Below are 18,763 nucleotides of genomic sequence, written 5' to 3' on the forward strand. Positions count from 1 at the left end.
AAAATTATTGGCTCAAACATTTTCTTAGTATTTTAATAAAATAAAATAGTGCTTTTAAAAAAATTAAGTACCTAAGATCTTGTAAACATTGGCTGAAACATCTTCACTCATCTAGACAAGTGAACTGAACTGCAATAAGTTGATAATAGAACATTTTCACAATATGATGAAATACAAAGATGGTAGATATTATTTATATTATTGAGCAGTGCTACTTTAAGGGAAGAACACTCAAGAAGATGTATTGTCAGTAAAGTATTTATTAAAAAAAAAAAAGATAATTTCATTCATTTACAGACATACATTCATTACAAAATTATCTATCAAAATGGTTGAGGCCAAAAATGGCTTTAAACCACAAGGTTCAGTTTACAGACAGAGGTTAGAGGCACGTTTTGACAATTAAACTGAAGTTACTCACACTTTAAATTTTCTCTGATGTTGCATGTAGGCAAACAGACTCAAAGGATGTTTCATAATTCATATCAGACCAAAAAATGTGTATATTAGCTGTTCTGTATACACCATGATATCAAAGTAGCAGCTGCAATTGAAACTTAAAGGACTGTCTCTCAAAATCAAACACATTATGAAGTGAGTTTTGTGATTAGCAGAATTAGGGACAAAAATCTAACTCAAGGTCTCACAGCTTGGCCTTGCCTGGTGTAACCTGGAGGTTCTGCAGCTTCATAGCCATGCCCATGTTTCCAGTGATCTTCAGCTTTCCTTTGAAGAACGCCTGAGGAGACGGTGGAGAGAGGAAAAAGATAAAATATCAACTTTTAACTTTGGCAAATTGCACTTTTAATACTTTTGCCACTGAAAGATGCATTGCTGATACACTGAAAATGAAAACGATTGAAAACCTAGATTTGATAAGAAAACAGATGAACATCATATTCTCGTTAAGATTAAGATTAAGATAGCCTTTATTAGTCCCACAGTGGGGAAATTTGCAGTATTACAGCAGCAAAGTAATCAGTGCAAGAGAAAAAAACTGCAGATGTCAGTAACAAATACTTAGGACAAAGATTAATAATAGATAATAATATATACAATTAAATATTTATAATACAATGGTTGGTCTCATGCAAGACTTAGAATTGGCAGAACACATTATTTAGTAATAATCGTAATATTAAAAAACCTCTTAGTTGTGGTGTCCCATTCTTCCAATTTAATGTGGGGTCATTTTAATGTTTTTAAGCAAACCAAAATGTTTCTTTGTCACTAAAATACTGAATAATTCATGACGTTATCTATCCAAGTTTCTTAACTCTTTATCATTTGTTCACTCCTTTACAATCTTACACCCACAATAACTTTCTGTTGTAAGTAACATAAAAGTAAATTATTAGTAGTATTTTTATACTCATTCAGAATCAGTATAATCTTGGTGTTGGTCTTCTCCTCCTGCAGGAGTTTTCTTGCATTTCATTGCACCTCACTCTGTTTGCTGTGTGCTGAAGCTCTCCACATAAAGGCAAAGATGATTGGATGTGGCTGCCCTGACTGAACAATTTAAGTCAAATTTATATAATATTCACAGCATGTCAATGTCGGGCATTGACAGTGCTTCCTTGGAGCTTGCAGAGAGGCCAGCACAATCAACACTTATGTAAAGGGAGGAGGAATTCACAGTTTTGACTTTCTTGTTGCTCAAACAATTGTAACCATGGTAACACATATGCTTCACGGAGCGAGAGAAGGGAGTTAACAGAAAGTGAGTTACAACATCTGTGTGCTGTTAAGCTCGTATCCTCCATATATTTTAGCAGTTCCTCTATAAAGACTAAGTGAAACAGAGTGACCACTCAGCAACTGTCCTCCTGTACTGTTACAGAAAATTCCTGTTTTACCCATTTTCTGTCCGTTCATCCCTATTTACGAGGTCCAGTTGCAGTCATGACTAATAATGTTCATAATTCTCATACACTTGTGAACACAAGAGTAGATAGATGGAGCCATAAGGGTCAGTGAAGTGCACTATGACCTGTAGTCACTGATCAGAATTGATTTCTATAATAATAATAATAATAATAATAATAATAATAATAACAATATAACTTTTTTCACATGATCCAAACTAAACTACAGGTGCGAGAGCAATGTTAATCGTATTTAGGAGGAAAAAAATGTGCCCTAATATCATAGGAACAAAAATATAATGGTTCCTCTATGATATTTTACAGTAAATATAACGAATCCTGTTTTACATTTAACCGTGTTGTGTTGTTAATTTGTGAAACAGAGCAACAAAGGTCTGGTTAATATATAATTACACATACCGTTTGTGGGTTCAACTTTCCTGTCATCAAATCCAGAAGATCCTCGTCGCTCATGGACAAGGTGCAGTCTGCTTTTTTACCTGAGAGAAAAAAAATGAAGCAAGAATTATTATTATGGCAAACTACTACAGAATGCATCAGAATCAAAAATCCCCATACACAAAAAACTATCAATATTTACTGATCTTTGTACACACATAAAGTAAAAATATCCGTCACTTGATAAAGAGAGAAAAAAATCAGTTATGTTTTATACGTTGGAGAAAATGACATCCAGAAGAAAAATGTTAGTCATCATGATTACAATGCTCTAAACAGAAAATGCTCTGAAGTACACTTGGCATTTTGATTAACCTTTCCTTTGGTGTAAAAACATATGTATGCAGCACACACAGAACGCACTTTCTTTCACTGAGGCAATATTCAAAAGGCTTTAAGACTAATGCTTTTTATACTGCCGCCATCAAAATGTTAAATCTTTTTCCATCATCATAAAAAAAAAATCTGCCTCAGGCATCATGAGGATGTGTCAACATGCTTCAGGCATGAAAGAGGAGAATCAGATGAAAACATGTTTTCTTTGTAGGAATGTGTGTGATGTGAATTACTCATTGGGAAGAGCAACTCACAGTCCTACAGTCCTAAAACAAGGGGGTTAATCAATGCCTCTCTGACACAATAAAGCATAAACATTACAAGCTTGAAGAGCCAGTATTGTATATTTGTATCCAGTACATGACCTGTGTACATATTGATCTTTATAATAAAAGTTCTTAAATAAAATTAAATTTAATAAATAAATATTTAATAAAATTAAATAAACATTTTTAATATAAAAGATTTAAAGACACCCGTATGTATACAAAAGCTGGTCCAGCAAAAGCAGACCCAGCATGTAAAGATGGTGGAGTGAAGAAAAGAGCTGCACATTAGCTGTGAGTGAGATGCTCCGTTCACGCACCCATCATTACATTATTACTATTAAATGCAAAAAAAAAATCAAAAAGAAATGAAAACAAAACTGGAAAAAATGAATAAAAGTAATGAACAGCCACTTATCCCAATGATAATGATACTAAATAAATAGCTTTAAAGTGAGACTAGGTAACTGAGAGCAAGTGGTTTAGGCCAAGACGCAGGACATAACAAACATGTCTCTGGGTGAGCTGTTGTGTGTTTACTTCTTGTTTTACTTTTGTGATAAAACTATGAAAATGTTTTAGCTGTGACAAGTTAAAATGAAGTGTAACATTATGAGAAGCAGAGAAGAGTCATTAAACGTAAATACAGACAGGTGACAAATTAAAGGAAACCAACATAAAGTGTCTTTGTCAGGTCACCACGTGCCTCCAGAACAGCTTCAGTGCTCCTTGGCTTTAATTGTAGAGTCTCTGGACTCTACTGGAAGGATGGACACTAACAATGCAAAAGATATTTCCCCATTTGGCGTTTTGATGATGGTGGTGGTGGAGGGTGCTGTGTAACACGTCACACCAAAATCTCCCATAGATGTTCACAGCTCATTCAGTGAGGTTGAGATCTGGTGAATGTGAAGGCCATAGTGCATGAGTCACATCATCTTCATACTCATCAAACCATTCAGTGACCCCCTCATGACCTCTGGATGGGGGCACTGTCATCCTGGAAGAGACCACTCCCATCAGGATAGACAATGTTTCATCATAGGATGAAGATGATCACTCAATTTTGTAATGATTTGCAGTGACGCTCGTCTCAAATGAGACAAATGGACTGGCAAAATGCTGCATAAGACCCCCACTGCATAAGACGGCCTCCAGATCCCCTAACTGTAGGGGTCAAGCAGTCAGGCCTGTACTGTTCTTTTGGTGTACGCCACACATGACCTTGCCCACTTATCGAGAAGACAGTGAGGGAAGACTCATCTGAGTGCACCACTGTTTTCGGCCTCTCTTGACCTGTGCCTCTGGTTTTTGCACCACTGAACTCTGAAATGAACATCCATCTTTGTAATGAGGGGTTTAGCCACAGCAGCCCTGCTATAATAACCCTCTCTACGTAACTGTTGAGGAACTGTTCCTACTGACACAGTCTGGTCACGTCCTGCATTGACATTCTCAATCACCTGAGGAAGAGCTGCTCTTCTCTTTTTTCTTCCACTAACACAAAGCATCACTATCATCAAATGTGTGCTGTCCACCACAATGTATCTGGCTGCATCATTCTGCATTGTGAAGCTCAAACATCCAAGTGATGTAACAGCAAGAAACTGGAGGGGGACTTTCAGGCATCAAAAAGATGGAATAGACTTTGTGTGTTTGCGTATTGCTCTTTTCCCTCAATTTAGAGTTTCGTTTAGCTAAGTTTCATGTTTTGGGGTCCAGCGCAGCTGCATCATCAGTCTTTACATTCATCAAAGAAGCCACTTAATAGTTACTGTGGTGCAGAGTGTGTTCAAAATTTCAGCTATTCCATTTTTCCACACAGTGAGTTTTACGTCTTCACTAGAGCTGCAGCTGTCCAGAACATAACCTGTTAGCCAGAGCGACCTCCAACATCTGGGCCCAAAATACGATTAAATCTCATCCTTACAGTCTACATGCTGCTGCTGAGAGGATGTGAGAGAGGAGAGAGAGAAGTCTTACTGTGTGAAAATGACGTACAGCTTTTTCAGAGATTTCTTAGTGTTCATTGAAAGTACAATTTCTGGGAATCCCTAAGCTCTTTTAGTGAAGTTCTATTGAATAAAATACATAATTTATGAGGCAAAAAGTAGGAGAATAAGACCGAAGATGAAAACAAATTTTAAAATATAGTTCAGTCCAAATCCCACTGCTGCCACCAAAATACCAAATAAATATCATTTGGCCTTGACAGTTGAGTTAAACACCCACCTGCGTCATTGGAGACAGAACCTTTGCCACTTTTCACATCAACAATCCAAGTCGCATCCCTCCCATCTGGTCCATCCTTCACTTTAAATGCAAAGACTCCACCAACCTTCTTGACGAGCTGCTCTCCTTCCTGCACGGAGTCAAGAAGGCTTTTGAGTTCCATGATATAATCCTCGTAATATAATGGCTGCAGACAGCCTGTCATGCCACATGACTTGGTCATTTCTACAGACGCTATAGCATAAAAAAAACCATCCAATTACATGCAGCTAACGTGTTTGTTTCCTGTTTCAGATTTATAGCTGTCATTTCATCTTTGCACCTCCAAAGCATAATATATTTTATATGTGATATTTGTTGAAAATTGCTTTAGAAATAAAGTTTTAAATTGCTGTTTTTTATTGTAGCTGTGCATATTATGCCTTTATAAAATAAGAAGATTGCAGGAGCCACACCGCCCTGAAACTGCGGCACTGAGACCATCTCCTTTTATGGTCCAACTCATTTACAGTTCAGTTGGTACAATACTGTTACTGTATGTTTCAGGAGACAAAAGCAACTAAAGACCATAACTACCTTTAAGAGCAAAGAAGACAGACCAAGTGGTTTGTTCCTAATTTGTTTGTTTGTTTGTAATTTGCTTTTTTGATGGATCCATTAATGAAATAGTTATGGATACATGTGGTTACATTTGACTACTACTATAATAGACTGAAAGGAAGAAAAGGGAACAAATGAACTCTAAGATATGGAGGCATTTAATGAGATGAGAACGTACTGATTCCATAGGATCAAACACAGAACAGCTAAAGCGTTAAAGTGCGAGGGGGATGTCTGTTAGCGACTTCATGCTGTTATACCTCCTTTAAATGTTTTTCGATCTCTTTGAAGACAGGGTAAGCCTTAAACCCCTCCAGTCCACTGCCTGAGCTGGTGAGAACTGCAGCTACATGAGACCTGTGGGAAAAAAAGAGACACAAGGTACACACTGTTGAAAATAAGGACTTAACCTAATTAGGTCTCATCATGATTCAGTTACATGTGAGGCTCACAGATATTTCAGTCCAGATGTTTTGTTGCAGAATTGGAACAGAGGATAAAACAATAAACTGCATCTACAGCGCAGAGCCAAATAATGAGAAGAAGAGCTGGAGTTGTAAAAGTGGAATACACAGTGTTCAACTGATCAATACAGGACACATGATAAAATAAGTAGTGGCACAAAAGGTTCTTCCTAAATATATATTACATAAAGTATCTAAGTGAACTTATAATAAACTGTTGCAAACTTCTTGCTCACCTGGCCTCCTGTGGAAATCCCATCCTGTAGAGAGCAACGACCACAGCTCCTCCTAAGCCAATGTTGTGCTGCAGGGCCACTTTTGCCCCTGGAACCTGCCTCTTGCCCGCCTGCCCTCGGAGCTGCCAGCACAGCTCTGCACACTGGGCCAGACCTGAGGGAGCACGGGGAGGGAGAGTAGGACAGAGGGTGACGGTTAGGGATTTTGGGTTGGGTTGGGTTGGGGTTTTTTTTCTGGTTTCATGAAAACATATAGTTCTTTTAATAGTAGCCACAAACATTTTTGGTTTTTTTGTTTTGGTTTTTTTTTGCCAGTAACAGTAACAGGCTGTCAATAAACATGAATCTTCTTTTGAATAAAGTAGCCATGGCAATGAAGGATTTTTAACTGTTGCATCTTAACAAACTACTGTGCTGTGACTTTTGGGGGGAATCCATTCCCTTTCTTGTGAACTCTAATTTCCTTTTTATAAATGCTTTGACGAAATAGTTACATCTTTGTTGGTGTAATTTCTTTGTGTAAAGATGCTGCACAGAAAGTTTTACCGAAGAGAAGATTTTGTTCAGATGTTCAGACGTTTTGTTCAGATGTCTGCACTACATTTCTTCTATCTCATAAAACTGAGGATGATCATTAAAAAAAAAAAAAAAACACAAATGTTCAGTGGGGCTTAAAAATCCATTGATTTGTCCAACTCACCATGTGAAGACACTACAGCATTCTGTGAGTGTAAAACACAATATCCTGACCGAGAAGGGTGACAAGTTGACTTCTAATCTGACAACTCACTCCCTAATCTGGCCAGGGTCTGCCCCTGTGTTAGCGTTATAGCTAAGCATTTCATCCCATCTGCTTAATAAGCTTTTGCATTTCTTCATTATCCCAATCAGCTAAAGGACTTAACAGTAAAGACCTCTTCATGGTGCGTCTTTCACAGTCTGCAGCACTCTCCTAATCTTCTCCATTGGGATTTGTTGGTGTGAGACTACAACAATTTTGTCTAAATAGCAACTGACAAATTTTCTCTTAGAGTTCACCAGGTTTTTTATCCAAAGAAAGAGCTGCTGGAAATCACCTCATACAGACAATTTATACACAATGAAAAGAAAGACTCAGAAGGACACACATTTTTCAGCAACAGGCCTCGGGCAAATTCCTCTAAAGAGAGCGGATTACAAGTCCTCATCCGCGCATCGTTGACACCTCAAGGTCCCTTTTGTGTTGACATAACATCAAGGCTGCGTCAACACATAAAAATCACATCCTACGAGGGGGACCCTGCATGGATCAGTCAATTAGCTGTCGATATCTCTGTTCCCAGGGGAGGAGGTCAGAGCTTTACGAGCAAGATTTGGAGCAACACTATGGATCAGACGGAGCTTAGCTGACTGGGGCACTCGCACAGTGGGAGAGTGACCCACGAGACAGAGGGACTATTGATGACATGGATGGAGAGCATCCTTCAAAAATAATGAGGAGAGGGAATGATAGTTCAGATTGTTGGGCGTGAAGAAAGGAAGGCAAAGAAGGAGGCAGAGAGAGAGGAATTAACACTATAAAGATGATAAATACAAGTGAAAGTGAGAAAACTATATCAAAATGAAGGGAAAAGGAGCACATGACAAAGTTTCACCGTGTTATCCCTCATGAGGCGGTATACGTACACTAACCTAAGCAGCTCTGGATATGAAGAAATGGTATGAGTCTGAAAAACAGTGGATGTGTGAGAAGAAGAAGATGACGCCCACTACTGCAGAGGCTGCAGGAGCCAGCTGCATTGTTTCCTCAGTCTCACCCCTCCATGGTTCAATATGTGGAGAGATTACAGGGGAGACTTGCCAAAGTCACAGGCGGCTGCCCCCTCACACGCAGGCTTAGGATCACTTTTGCCCAGTTACCATCCAGGTGGCCATCACTATGAGACACATGCCACCCGGTGGTCGCTGTGGAAATCGCTGCATATGTCAGGGACCCCAATTGTCTCCATCTTCTGTACAGTGTGGTAAGCCTCATGTGTTTAAACAAACTCCAAACAAGCACAAGCTAAAAATAAAAATAAAATGCAAATGCAAATGCAAATTTTGACCCTGATCTGTTTTCTTCACTGAACCAGACTGGATTATGTGTTGTCCTCTCTCTCCTACAGTATACAGTATATGGTTTTTATTAAGAGTCAGAAAGTCAGCGGCTATGTGTACCTGTGGCGCCCAGAGGATGTCCTTTAGAGATGAGACCACCACTGGGGTTGACTACAAACTTGCCTCCATAGGTGTTGTCTCCTCTGTCAATCAGCTCTCCAGCTTTACCTGGACAGAATTTGAAATACACAAAACAGCAGAAAGTGTTAGCTGCACTGTAATATGATGCTACATGGGAACATATTTACCAAGTCTGCCATTAGTCACTGTAAGGGCGTAAAAATTAGCATCACTGCTGTTTAGCAAGAATGGAGTCCAGGTGCGTTTCATCTAATATGGATTTAGTGTTGCTACGTAAGACCTGATACTGGTCTGTTTAAGGCATGTGTAGCTGTGAAAACAGAAAACTTTCTTTTCTGCAGCTGAACTTGTAATATTGGTTAAAGAAAAGGCACCTTAGGAATGACCAGTATTTATTCAGCAGGAAGGAAGGCTGTATGTGAGGATACACAGTATTAGCTAGTGTAAATAGTTTAATGTTGTCATCTTTACAAAAATATCAGTTTTGGAATAAGTTATAAAACATAATTTGGGAGATTTCTGGTCAAATCTGGCAAAAACTCATTTCATGAGATAATCTCTGTAAACAGATCTCTAAAAGAATATACCTATGACCACTAATTCGTTGTGTCAATAAAGCTGATCAAACAGTACAAGTGGTGGGGATGAAAGCTTCTACTCTCCACTGCCTGTTGTAGAAATCAGGTTTGCTACAGATACTTGTGTTGGGACTTTATCACTAATTTGAGAAGATGTCATTTCTTGGGAGACACCCCTAGTCCCCACTTGTACACCTGTCCTGTCAACGTCTGGATGGTTTAGTAAGATCTATGGGAGTTCTGGATCATGTCTGAAACCCCTTTTCATCTTGTCGTCATAACTTCTTGTCTCAAAAGTACAAAAGTTAATTAAGTGGAAGAAGGGGGGGCAACCAAATAGCTGTATGGAGGGGGTGCATACCATGTCATACTATCTCTGTCCCACTGTCTGATAAATAAAATAACTTTAAAGGGTGGAAGAAGGATGGTGGAAAATGAAAATGTATCCATTCCTGACCTGGTCCTCCAACCAGTCAAACTTTGGAGGATAAGTGTTGGAGGATAGAGGAGGATTTTAAAAGCTGCAGTTTTACCTTCTGGACACAGCCCCAGGGCCTCATATGTGATGAGCTCATTGGCTGAGAAGCAGTCGTGCAGCTCGACCACATTAACATCACTGGGCTTCAGACCTGCGGCCTCGTAACACTTTTTAGCCGCCAACCGAGACATGTCGTATCCCACCTGCACAGAAAAAAACAAAAAGATATTGGTACGGAGGATCATTTAAGGAAACAAGTTTATCCCTTCATGTCCCATGACTGTGCAGGATAAGACCTCATTATTACAATTATTCTTTTTTTACAAACTGAACTAGAATAACCGCCTGGTCGTTATATGCCTCTGCCAACCTGCGAAGTTGCAGGAAGTGTGGTCACAACCTTCCCTTCCTGAGTCACAGGATTGGATAATGGCCAGATGTGTTTTTGCAAAACATTATGATGTCACAGTGAAATTGATCTGTTGGACTGTTTGGATGTAAAATGTCATCACTTTATTTTATCCTTAGAGACGTTTGAGTTAAATTGTGTCATAATTAGTGCATGAATTTGTGAGTTCTGGCTAAAGACGTGTTTTGTGAGGTCATAGTGACCTTTGACCGCCAAAATCTGATCAGTTCATCTTGAGCCCAAGTGAATGTTTGGGCCAAATCTGAAGAAATTTCTTCAAGACAGTCGTGAGATATCACACTCAACAGGCCAAAACCCTGTTTTGTGAGGTCACAGAAGATCCCTCAAGGCCTTACTGAGCTATAACATCACAAGACAGCTATCATAAGAATGGGACGGACAGACAGACGAATGTCGCCAGGGCGGAGGCATAAAAATATGTAATTACTGAGGTCACAACCTGTTGTAGCTTGGGTTTAAAAAATGGTTTTTACCCCTCATGGGAGGAACTGCTCTCACTGATTTGTTTTTTATCATGCACAGAACAAACTTCAGGCTTGATCCACAGCTGTCAAACCATCCATTTAAGTATCACAAAAAGGTGTGAGTGCTATGAATTCTGGGTAAAAAACTTTCCATAGTATTTACCATCTTAATGCAGCTGTTTTCTTCAAACGTGGAGGCGAGGTCAGTCACCATCTCTTGGGCCACTATCTCCACTGCCTGGTTCTCCAGGTGGTATTTCCTGACGAAGGCCTCGCTGGCTAAAACTGCTGCTCCAGCACCATCTGACGTGGGGCTGGTGAAGGAAGATGCAGCACGAGGCCAAGGCATCATGGGTGATGTATGAATGGACACAATTATCATTCATTTTTAGATCAGAATCAGCACTTATGCCTGATGACCAATTTAGAGATTTTCATGATTTAACACAAACTATAAATGTGTAAGGCTCTTACCAACACTGAAGCAGAGTAAGGAAGTCAAACACCTTCCTGGAGTTAATCACCTGCTCCAAACTGTACTCCTCTTGGAACTGGGAATAGCTGCATGAATACACACACACACACACACACACACACACACACACACACACACACACACACACACACACACACACACACACACACACACACACACACACACGGACACACACACACACACGGACACAAACTTGAAAAAAAGCCAGAAATTTAGAAGCAGGAATTGGTTTTTATTAAGTTGTAAACTGTGTCTTACGGGTTATTGGTTGAATGTTTGTGGTTTTTCCAGGCAATTTTAGCAAAGTGCTCTGGTTTCGTGCCTTGAAGAGATCAAAATATTGACATATTGGATATAATAATAAATATAATAATATATAATAAAACTGCAAAACACAATACCAGACAAAAGCATACATTTCATATTTTAAACAAACATGTAGCATGTACCATATTTTTCCATGTGCTCCCTGCCAGCGTTGCCAAACATCTGTGGTGCTGCTGGTGCCGCCACCATCCCGTAACGGTTGATCATAACCTCCATGTGCTTGTCCATGGGATTGGTCCTATCCATATACTAGAAACAGGGTTTTTTTTTAATAAAATAATGTCTGTTTTGATTATAACAGATTTATATTCATTTCTAAATTTTTATATTTTGGTTAGAAGCAAATATTAGAGACAAATTTGTTTTTTCTTTTTAATGGCAGAAGTCTTTATTCTGCCCAACACTGTGCTCCCTCTGCTCCCCAGTAATAGAAATTCCCTAAACAGCAATGAGTAGTTAAGGATATCTAAAAAAAAGAGAGCAGCAGGTCACTATCCCTTCATTCTAGTGTGCAGCGACACTAATCTGTAGTGTCTTCTGTCATCTGTTTTCAAATGTTCATCAATGAGGTGGACCTCTGTTTTACAGAGGAAGAGGACGAGCGTGGACCCCAGCTCATATTCTTTCTTTTCAGTCAGAACAACCATGCTACCAGCAAAAACTGCAGGTGGTGGACACAATAACAACAACACCTGCATGGTAGATTGTGAAGCACTCATGTTATTTTGTGCCCCTGCTCTAAATCCAGTATAAAGAAATATAGTTTTATACCTTTGAGGACAAAGAGCCCCTCTCCATCTTCTCAAACCCGAGGGCCAGCACACAGTCAGCAAGGCCTGCAAAGGGAGATGAAAGAGTGGGTTTTACAGTTTCTGTTACATAACAGATAACAGATTATGCTGCAGAACTCATTTAAGAAGGCTCTATGGAAATTGCAAAAGTCTTTGTTCTGCTGTGAAAACCACTATTCTGACCACAGACTTTGACAACTTTTAGACAGCAAACTACAAACTTTTTGCAGCCTTGGGAGGTTTATTACTTTCAAGGCTTCCTTCTTCTCGACTCACCTCCAAGGACCAGCTGCCGTGCCATGAACAGAGCAGTGGAGCCCGTGGAGCAGTTGTTGTTGACGTTGATGATGGGGATCCCGGTCAGGCCCAGGCTGTGATAAATGGCCCTCTGCCCACATGTGGAGTCCCCTGAGGGAGTAAGGGAGGGGGTGAGTTCATTTTCCACAAAGGTAGATACAATATGAGAGGCGCATCCAAATGTACTGTTTATAGAGTAAACTGTGCAACATAGGAAGTTACAAGAGTGATGTAAGTATTTAGGGTTTCAGAGGACAACATGTAAAACATAAATAATACACAAAACATTCGCATCTCAACAGCAAGGTCGTACCATAAACGTATCCTACACAGGCCTGTTCAATGGCCGAATATGGGATTCCTGCATCTGCAAGGGCCTTTTGACCTATAACAGGATGTAATCATACAGTAATAAAACACTGAAGTACATGTTATACAGCAAGATCCATTTCAGATGTGGTATCTTTTGAAAGACTGAGCAATGTCCATATTCAGCCAAGATAAGCACCTGCTTCCTTGGCCATATCAGGGTAGTCACTGTTGTCTCGGGCTCCAGGTTTGTCAAACTGCAGCAACAAAAAGAAAAGCCAGACAGATTAGTGTCATTCTATGTCAATATGTTTGGCCTGTTTCTTTTAATAATTTAGTTAGTTAAATCCTTTAAATGGGCAAACATCAGAGTCTTGTGAGATCATTAAATCAGCTGCAACTTAAGATGATAAGATGTTGAAGGGTGTAACTTCACTTCTAAACACGCAAAGCAAATGTGCTGGTTTTCGTCATTAGAGATGACAGAAAACATTTCAAAACAGTAAAGATCAAACAGGAGAGAGAGGAAAAAGACACAACACAAAAGGCATTACCAAAGGCATGAAGTATTTTTTCTGGGGATGACAGCTGACTAGAACTGAAGAGATACCACTACTTCAACACTGTTCTGGGGCATCATGCAAAATGACAGAGACACTACTGTAAACACATTCTCATGGATCCACATTCAAATGCACTAAACAGATATATTCTCACTTTATAAAGAACAAAATAAACCGGTGCAAAGGGAAAGTGTTGGGTCGCTGTAATGGCCATGGTCAACGCTCAGAGGCCTGAGGAGCTGTCGTGTTTACTTGCAACCTGCTTGTAAAAACATGAGGCTCGACTTGAGACTTGTTCTGCTAGAGTTGAAGCCAGCTGTGGAGCTACAGTTCACAATGTGAGCAGCCTGCTACAGTGATGACCCTTAGCACAGTTTGTAACTCTGTTGGCCATGAACTATGGACTCCCACAGGGGGCATGAAATACAGACCCACATATGTCGACCATTCAGCCCAGAACTAAAGCTTCCTGACTCACCAAAACAGACGATTTTCACACTAAAAGTACAAACTTTAACTATGTTACAGTGCAACAATGTCACCTTTGGAGCTAACACCTTTGGAGCTAACTTTACTAGCTTATGTTTACAGGATGCACTCTCAGATGTGTACAGCTGCCAAAGCAATATGGACACAAGTAGTGTCCCGCAGACACACTGCAGCAGCCCCAGGCAGCATGGGCCGCTTGGTCACTGTCACTTCAGAGGAAAGAAGCGGAAGTTTTGAGGAGTTACATGTTAAATGCCCTGCAAGCTGGAGTTAGCCAACTAAGCTAGCCTCAAGTCTTACATAAGGTCAGCAATGTCGACCGACACGATAAATATATGAAATAATGTCACCTTTGTCATGCCCACACCGATGACAAACACCCTGTTCTTCTTTATAGGAGCCATGGTCGCTTCTCTTCAGCAGCTGGTCAGAGGCGGACGGACAGACAGACAGAGACACGCAGGACTGAGGACAGCAGCCAGGCAGCCGAGGAGCTGCACAGCAAAGATCGTCTCTGTCGGAGAGCGAGGCGTCACTCGGTGAGAAAAACAACACCTTTCTCTCAATCGACGTGGGCATGCAGAGAAGCGTCATCAATAAGACAAAAAAAATGTTGTCTTTAAAATCAGTTGATCAAAATGTGTTAATTATAGTTGTCAATGTGAAACAGAGAAACATAAGTTACTGAACCCATCCTTAGTTTGAAAGAGTGGTGGGTATGAGTAAAGCAGTAGACCTAACAAACATTCAAATTACATGTAGGCATATACATACATAACACATACAATTAGTCACAATAAATGGAAGATAACCTTTATCTAATCTAATCCATCTGTTATTGTGTTCCATATGCAGGGAAGTATCTTCTTAAATTCCTTTTTTCAGGTATGAAAAGTGGTCGGTTGACTGTAATCTACACAAAGCCACTGCATTTTCTCAAAAATGACACTGAAAGCTTCAGAGACATTAACTTTTCTTGTTATAATAGACCAAAAATCCTAAACCGTTTGAACTCAAATGTATTACTTTAGCCGAATTTAAACCATCTTGTTTTTGATTAATCCATTTAGAGAACACACCATAATCAGATTGGCCCCGAATAAAGTGAAATTCATTATAATAGTCTGTTTAATCTCTCCAGAGCTTCGACAAACAGACTCCGTTTGCTCATATCATGACAAGTTGAAGACTTTTTGCAATTTGAATCCGGACAGAGTGAGACCTCTTCACTCTCTTGCTCTCTTACATATGGTTCTTTCCAATTTGCATCTCATTAATATTCACCACTTCATATTTCAGAGAGTGGACATCTTTGCTCAGTGTAACTTCAGTTAGAAGCAATGTCACTTTCTCCTGGTGCACAACTGACTGTTCAGGATTCCTTCACCGTCTTTGCTGCTTGGATTTCCTATAATAATACTTAACGTGGCTTGAAGTTACATTTATTGTTGTACTTTCCAGCAGTTAACTACTCCAATGTCTCTACTGAGCTTTGAAGTTAACTATTGGATGTGTAATAAATATACAATAAAAAAATAAATGAAAAAAAAAAACATGTTTTGAATTCAAAGCTCAGTGTATTGCATGAGTAAATAAATAATGTACGTCATCTTTCAGCCACTCATTAATGCACTTTCCATTAGCACAACTGGAACACCTTTGCTGAGGACACACTTGACCTTGGTTCTCAGGTGGAGTGTGTGGAGACAATTAACATTTCACTTTTTAAATTCTCCTCATCAAACCAACTCCTATAGGCACCTACATGTGGTCAAGTACTGAGGTACTTACTTCATACAAATCATCTTCAAATTGTCATTTAATGCTACTGAGGGAGTGAAAGCAAAGAAAAATCTCAGAATTTTCACCCTTCAATTTTATTGAGGCAGTGAAAAAAAAAAAAAACAGCCTTGTCTGTTAAGCACGATGATCAATCCATGTGTATGGACAACCTGTGCTGTTAATCCACATCTCTTAATGTTCATCATCAGCCGAACCCAGCCACTTCAGCGTCAGAAGCATCCTTGTTGCCAGTAAACAGGCGTGAAGATGTTTGACCATAGTGTTCGTTCGCTCATCTCTGAGGCTGATTACACGATGACATCAGCACTTAATGAACTGGTGTGTGACCTCATATATCCCCACCGACTCACTGACTTTCTCATCGTAGTCTGTCCAGTCCTGAAAAGTTCGAAACATCGGTTTGTATTCATTTTCAGAACACATAGGAGGTCAATGACTGAAGCAAAAGCAGAGATGAATGAAACGGCCTTTAACAAAATAACTACTGAAATTCACCAAGTGATGATATCTAACAGTGCAGTATCAAAGGTTGAACTCATGTTTCAAGTCAAACATTCCCTAAAAAGTTAACACTTGTGCAATGAACAAAAACTAAACAAACCCTTACACTCTGAGGGACAAGTTGTTCCCACTGCACTTACTTTTTCTAGTAGGTTGACTTCAGTAAACGGCGTCCCCGACTCTGCTCCTTCGGCAGCAAAGCCAGCCTGCAGGAGGACATTGGGAAGAGTCATGTCGCATTATCACACTGTCCAAGTTTATCTGGAGCCAGGAACACACTCCCTAGCTTTGGATAAGACATGTAAAGACTTCAATCTATCCACTGTGTGGGCTATGTTTCTTCTGGAGTAGGACTAACAAGTGAAATGTCCTTTTAACACAAGTCTGACAGTTTGGAGGTGATGCTTTCAGCAGTGGGTCACATGATTTTACTTTGTTTTGTTTCAGTTTGCTACATGCATTCACATGTTCTCCGGATCTCTGACTATGCAAGAGATTATTTTCCCCCAGAAAATATTTGGACTCAAATATCTTGACTCAGCATTAGTTTTTTGCACGCACACACACACACACACACACACACACACACACAGTAAAACTCTTGTTCAAACAAAGCTTCTCACTTGTGGTTGGAAGTCGACTGGCTCCAGACCTCGACACTCAAACTGCACCATTGTTTTGAAGCTTTCGCTGTCATCAGCCTTCAACACAGCAAAAAAAAACTGCATTAGACACAGACAGACAACCTAACACTATCTGTGTATACGGAACATTATTTGGATGTTGCTTAATGCGTTTACATTATCAATATTTGCTTAAAAGGGTGATTAAACTTGGCTAACAAGATGTTTGAATTGAAAAGGATAAAGTTTAGTCTCTGCGCCATCTGCCATTCTCTTGAACAGCAGCTCAACGTACAGTATGTTGGGAGTAGCTGAGTGCAACACAGATGTACTGGAGACAAAACAAATGTGTGTGTAGACTGTCAGGCTGCTTTACAGCAAGCTGGTCACATGTGTGGTCTAAAGAAGGAGGACAGGATGATTGCTTACATTATAAGCTGTAATCGTGTCTCCAAGGATATCTGTAAGGAGACAGTTGACATATTACACTTCCACCATGGCTAGGGTTGGGAGGTTTACACCTCAGAAAATGTGAGTCAAATGGCGTGTCAGCTCGTACCGATTGAATTTTCTCTAGCACAGAGTTTGCACTTCTGCACCATGCTGGCACTGCCTCGTCCTCCTTTTAGTGGCACACTCTCCTGTGGAATTTTTTTATTTTTTTTAAAAGAAAGATAATACAGGTTGGATGTTGCATGTTTTTTTTTTTGTTTTTTTTTTTTAAATAAAATCTGGCAAAACTGTATGGACACAAAGATCTTTTTTTATTCTTACCACCAGGGTTACATACTGCCATTTATCTGGGATCTCGCCACAGTTCCCACACTTCAGCTACATTAAGAGGAAAACACAAAGAAATGCCTTTGTGGGTGAGACAGGAAGAGAGAGGCTACAACACATCCTAGGCAGGAAAAAAAAAACAAAATAATATTTGGCCATGATTAGAGCTTGCACTGTTGTAGTCCACCTGGTAAGGCACATGTAAGGGTGGAGGGTGAGATACATACTTTTAAGAATGAATAACTTTATCAAACTTTGTTAAAGTTGAACCAAATTATAACTACTGTTATCTCTTAGGAGAATTAGAGGTTGATTCTGACAAATGTGGGACTCTGAGCATCAGGCAGTGCAGCGGTGAAGAGTAAACAGTGAGTCAACACAGTTTACATGTGCACGGTGTAGACGTGTCGCCTTAAAGAGTCTGTAGAGTCAGTACACTTCCTCTACGGGCGAACGTAGTTAAATTACCACCATTATTGCACAAAGAGAGAAAACAAGCTGGTATTATAATGTGTGGAGAAGCGAACTAGCATGCTAGCTTGACAGCCATCCCACCTTCAGAAACCAGCGGAAGTCCTCACCAAACGGTCTCACATTGGTGACATTCTCCAGAGTGGCTTTAAACTGGAGCCCAAATTTCTGTCATGCAGAAGAAGAGGTTAGAGCTAAACCGAAACATCAGCTACACCGGCTCACAGCCTTACAGCAGACACATGAAGCAGCGATACATACCACCATCTTGAAGCCTTCCCACTGACAACTTTCCCTGCTGCGTTCAGGAACGCCTCGTATATTCTGGATTCGTATATAAAAGTCATTACAGACAAGTTCTACTTTTTTGGTGGCGTTAGCGACCTGGTAAAGTATTCAGTGTAGTATTTTGGTATTTTGACGTTTATTTATTTATCTATATATTGCATGACTATCTTGCACTGTCTTGCTTTTAACAATAATTTCTAGTATTCAAATCGACGACATGCAACCAAATGTCACATATCTGTCAGTGAGCGGTCAGTCGCCCCCTCCAGCGGCCGCAGTGGGGGGAGGAGGCTGAATGACCTACTAATCTTCACGGTGCTTCAGTGAGAAGACGTACATCTCAGAGAGGAGCAACATTCAGACTCTGCACCGATAACCAAACGCTTACGACAGA

At 40.0% G+C, this 18,763-nt stretch overlaps 2 protein-coding genes across 2 annotated transcripts; both read right to left on the reverse strand.

Moving 5' to 3' along the window:
* Window positions 1–242: 242 nt before the first annotated feature.
* scp2a (sterol carrier protein 2a) lies at window positions 243–14,414 on the reverse strand. Its single transcript, XM_071492558.1, has 16 exons — window positions 14,254–14,414; window positions 13,051–13,108; window positions 12,856–12,927; window positions 12,522–12,653; window positions 12,226–12,290; window positions 11,577–11,703; window positions 11,386–11,449; window positions 11,106–11,192; window positions 10,795–10,945; window positions 9,793–9,940; window positions 8,661–8,768; window positions 6,462–6,615; window positions 6,022–6,118; window positions 5,162–5,291; window positions 2,289–2,368; window positions 243–739 (listed from the first exon to the last, which is right to left on the reverse strand). The coding sequence occupies exons 1-16, from the start codon at window positions 14,305–14,307 to the stop codon at window positions 644–646; spliced, it is 1,623 nt and encodes a 540-aa protein (XP_071348659.1). The 5' UTR covers window positions 14,308–14,414; the 3' UTR covers window positions 243–643.
* A 1,347-nt stretch (window positions 14,415–15,761) lies between these two features.
* On the reverse strand, window positions 15,762–18,416 carry czib (CXXC motif containing zinc binding protein). The gene is made up of 8 exons (XM_071492571.1): window positions 18,343–18,416; window positions 18,166–18,249; window positions 17,605–17,661; window positions 17,390–17,471; window positions 17,260–17,291; window positions 16,831–16,908; window positions 16,348–16,413; window positions 15,762–16,084 (listed from the first exon to the last, which is right to left on the reverse strand). Exons 1-8 carry the CDS (start codon window positions 18,346–18,348, stop codon window positions 16,007–16,009), a joined length of 483 nt encoding a protein of 160 aa, XP_071348672.1. The 5' UTR covers window positions 18,349–18,416; the 3' UTR covers window positions 15,762–16,006.
* Between the last annotated feature and the right edge of the window lie 347 nt (window positions 18,417–18,763).

This window comes from Trachinotus anak, unplaced genomic scaffold (assembly GCF_046630095.1).
Source record: "Trachinotus anak isolate AG129_WGS33_773 ecotype Australia unplaced genomic scaffold, CSIRO_AGI_Tana_v1 ptg000012l, whole genome shotgun sequence".
Lineage (NCBI taxonomy): Eukaryota > Metazoa > Chordata > Actinopteri > Carangiformes > Carangidae > Trachinotus > Trachinotus anak.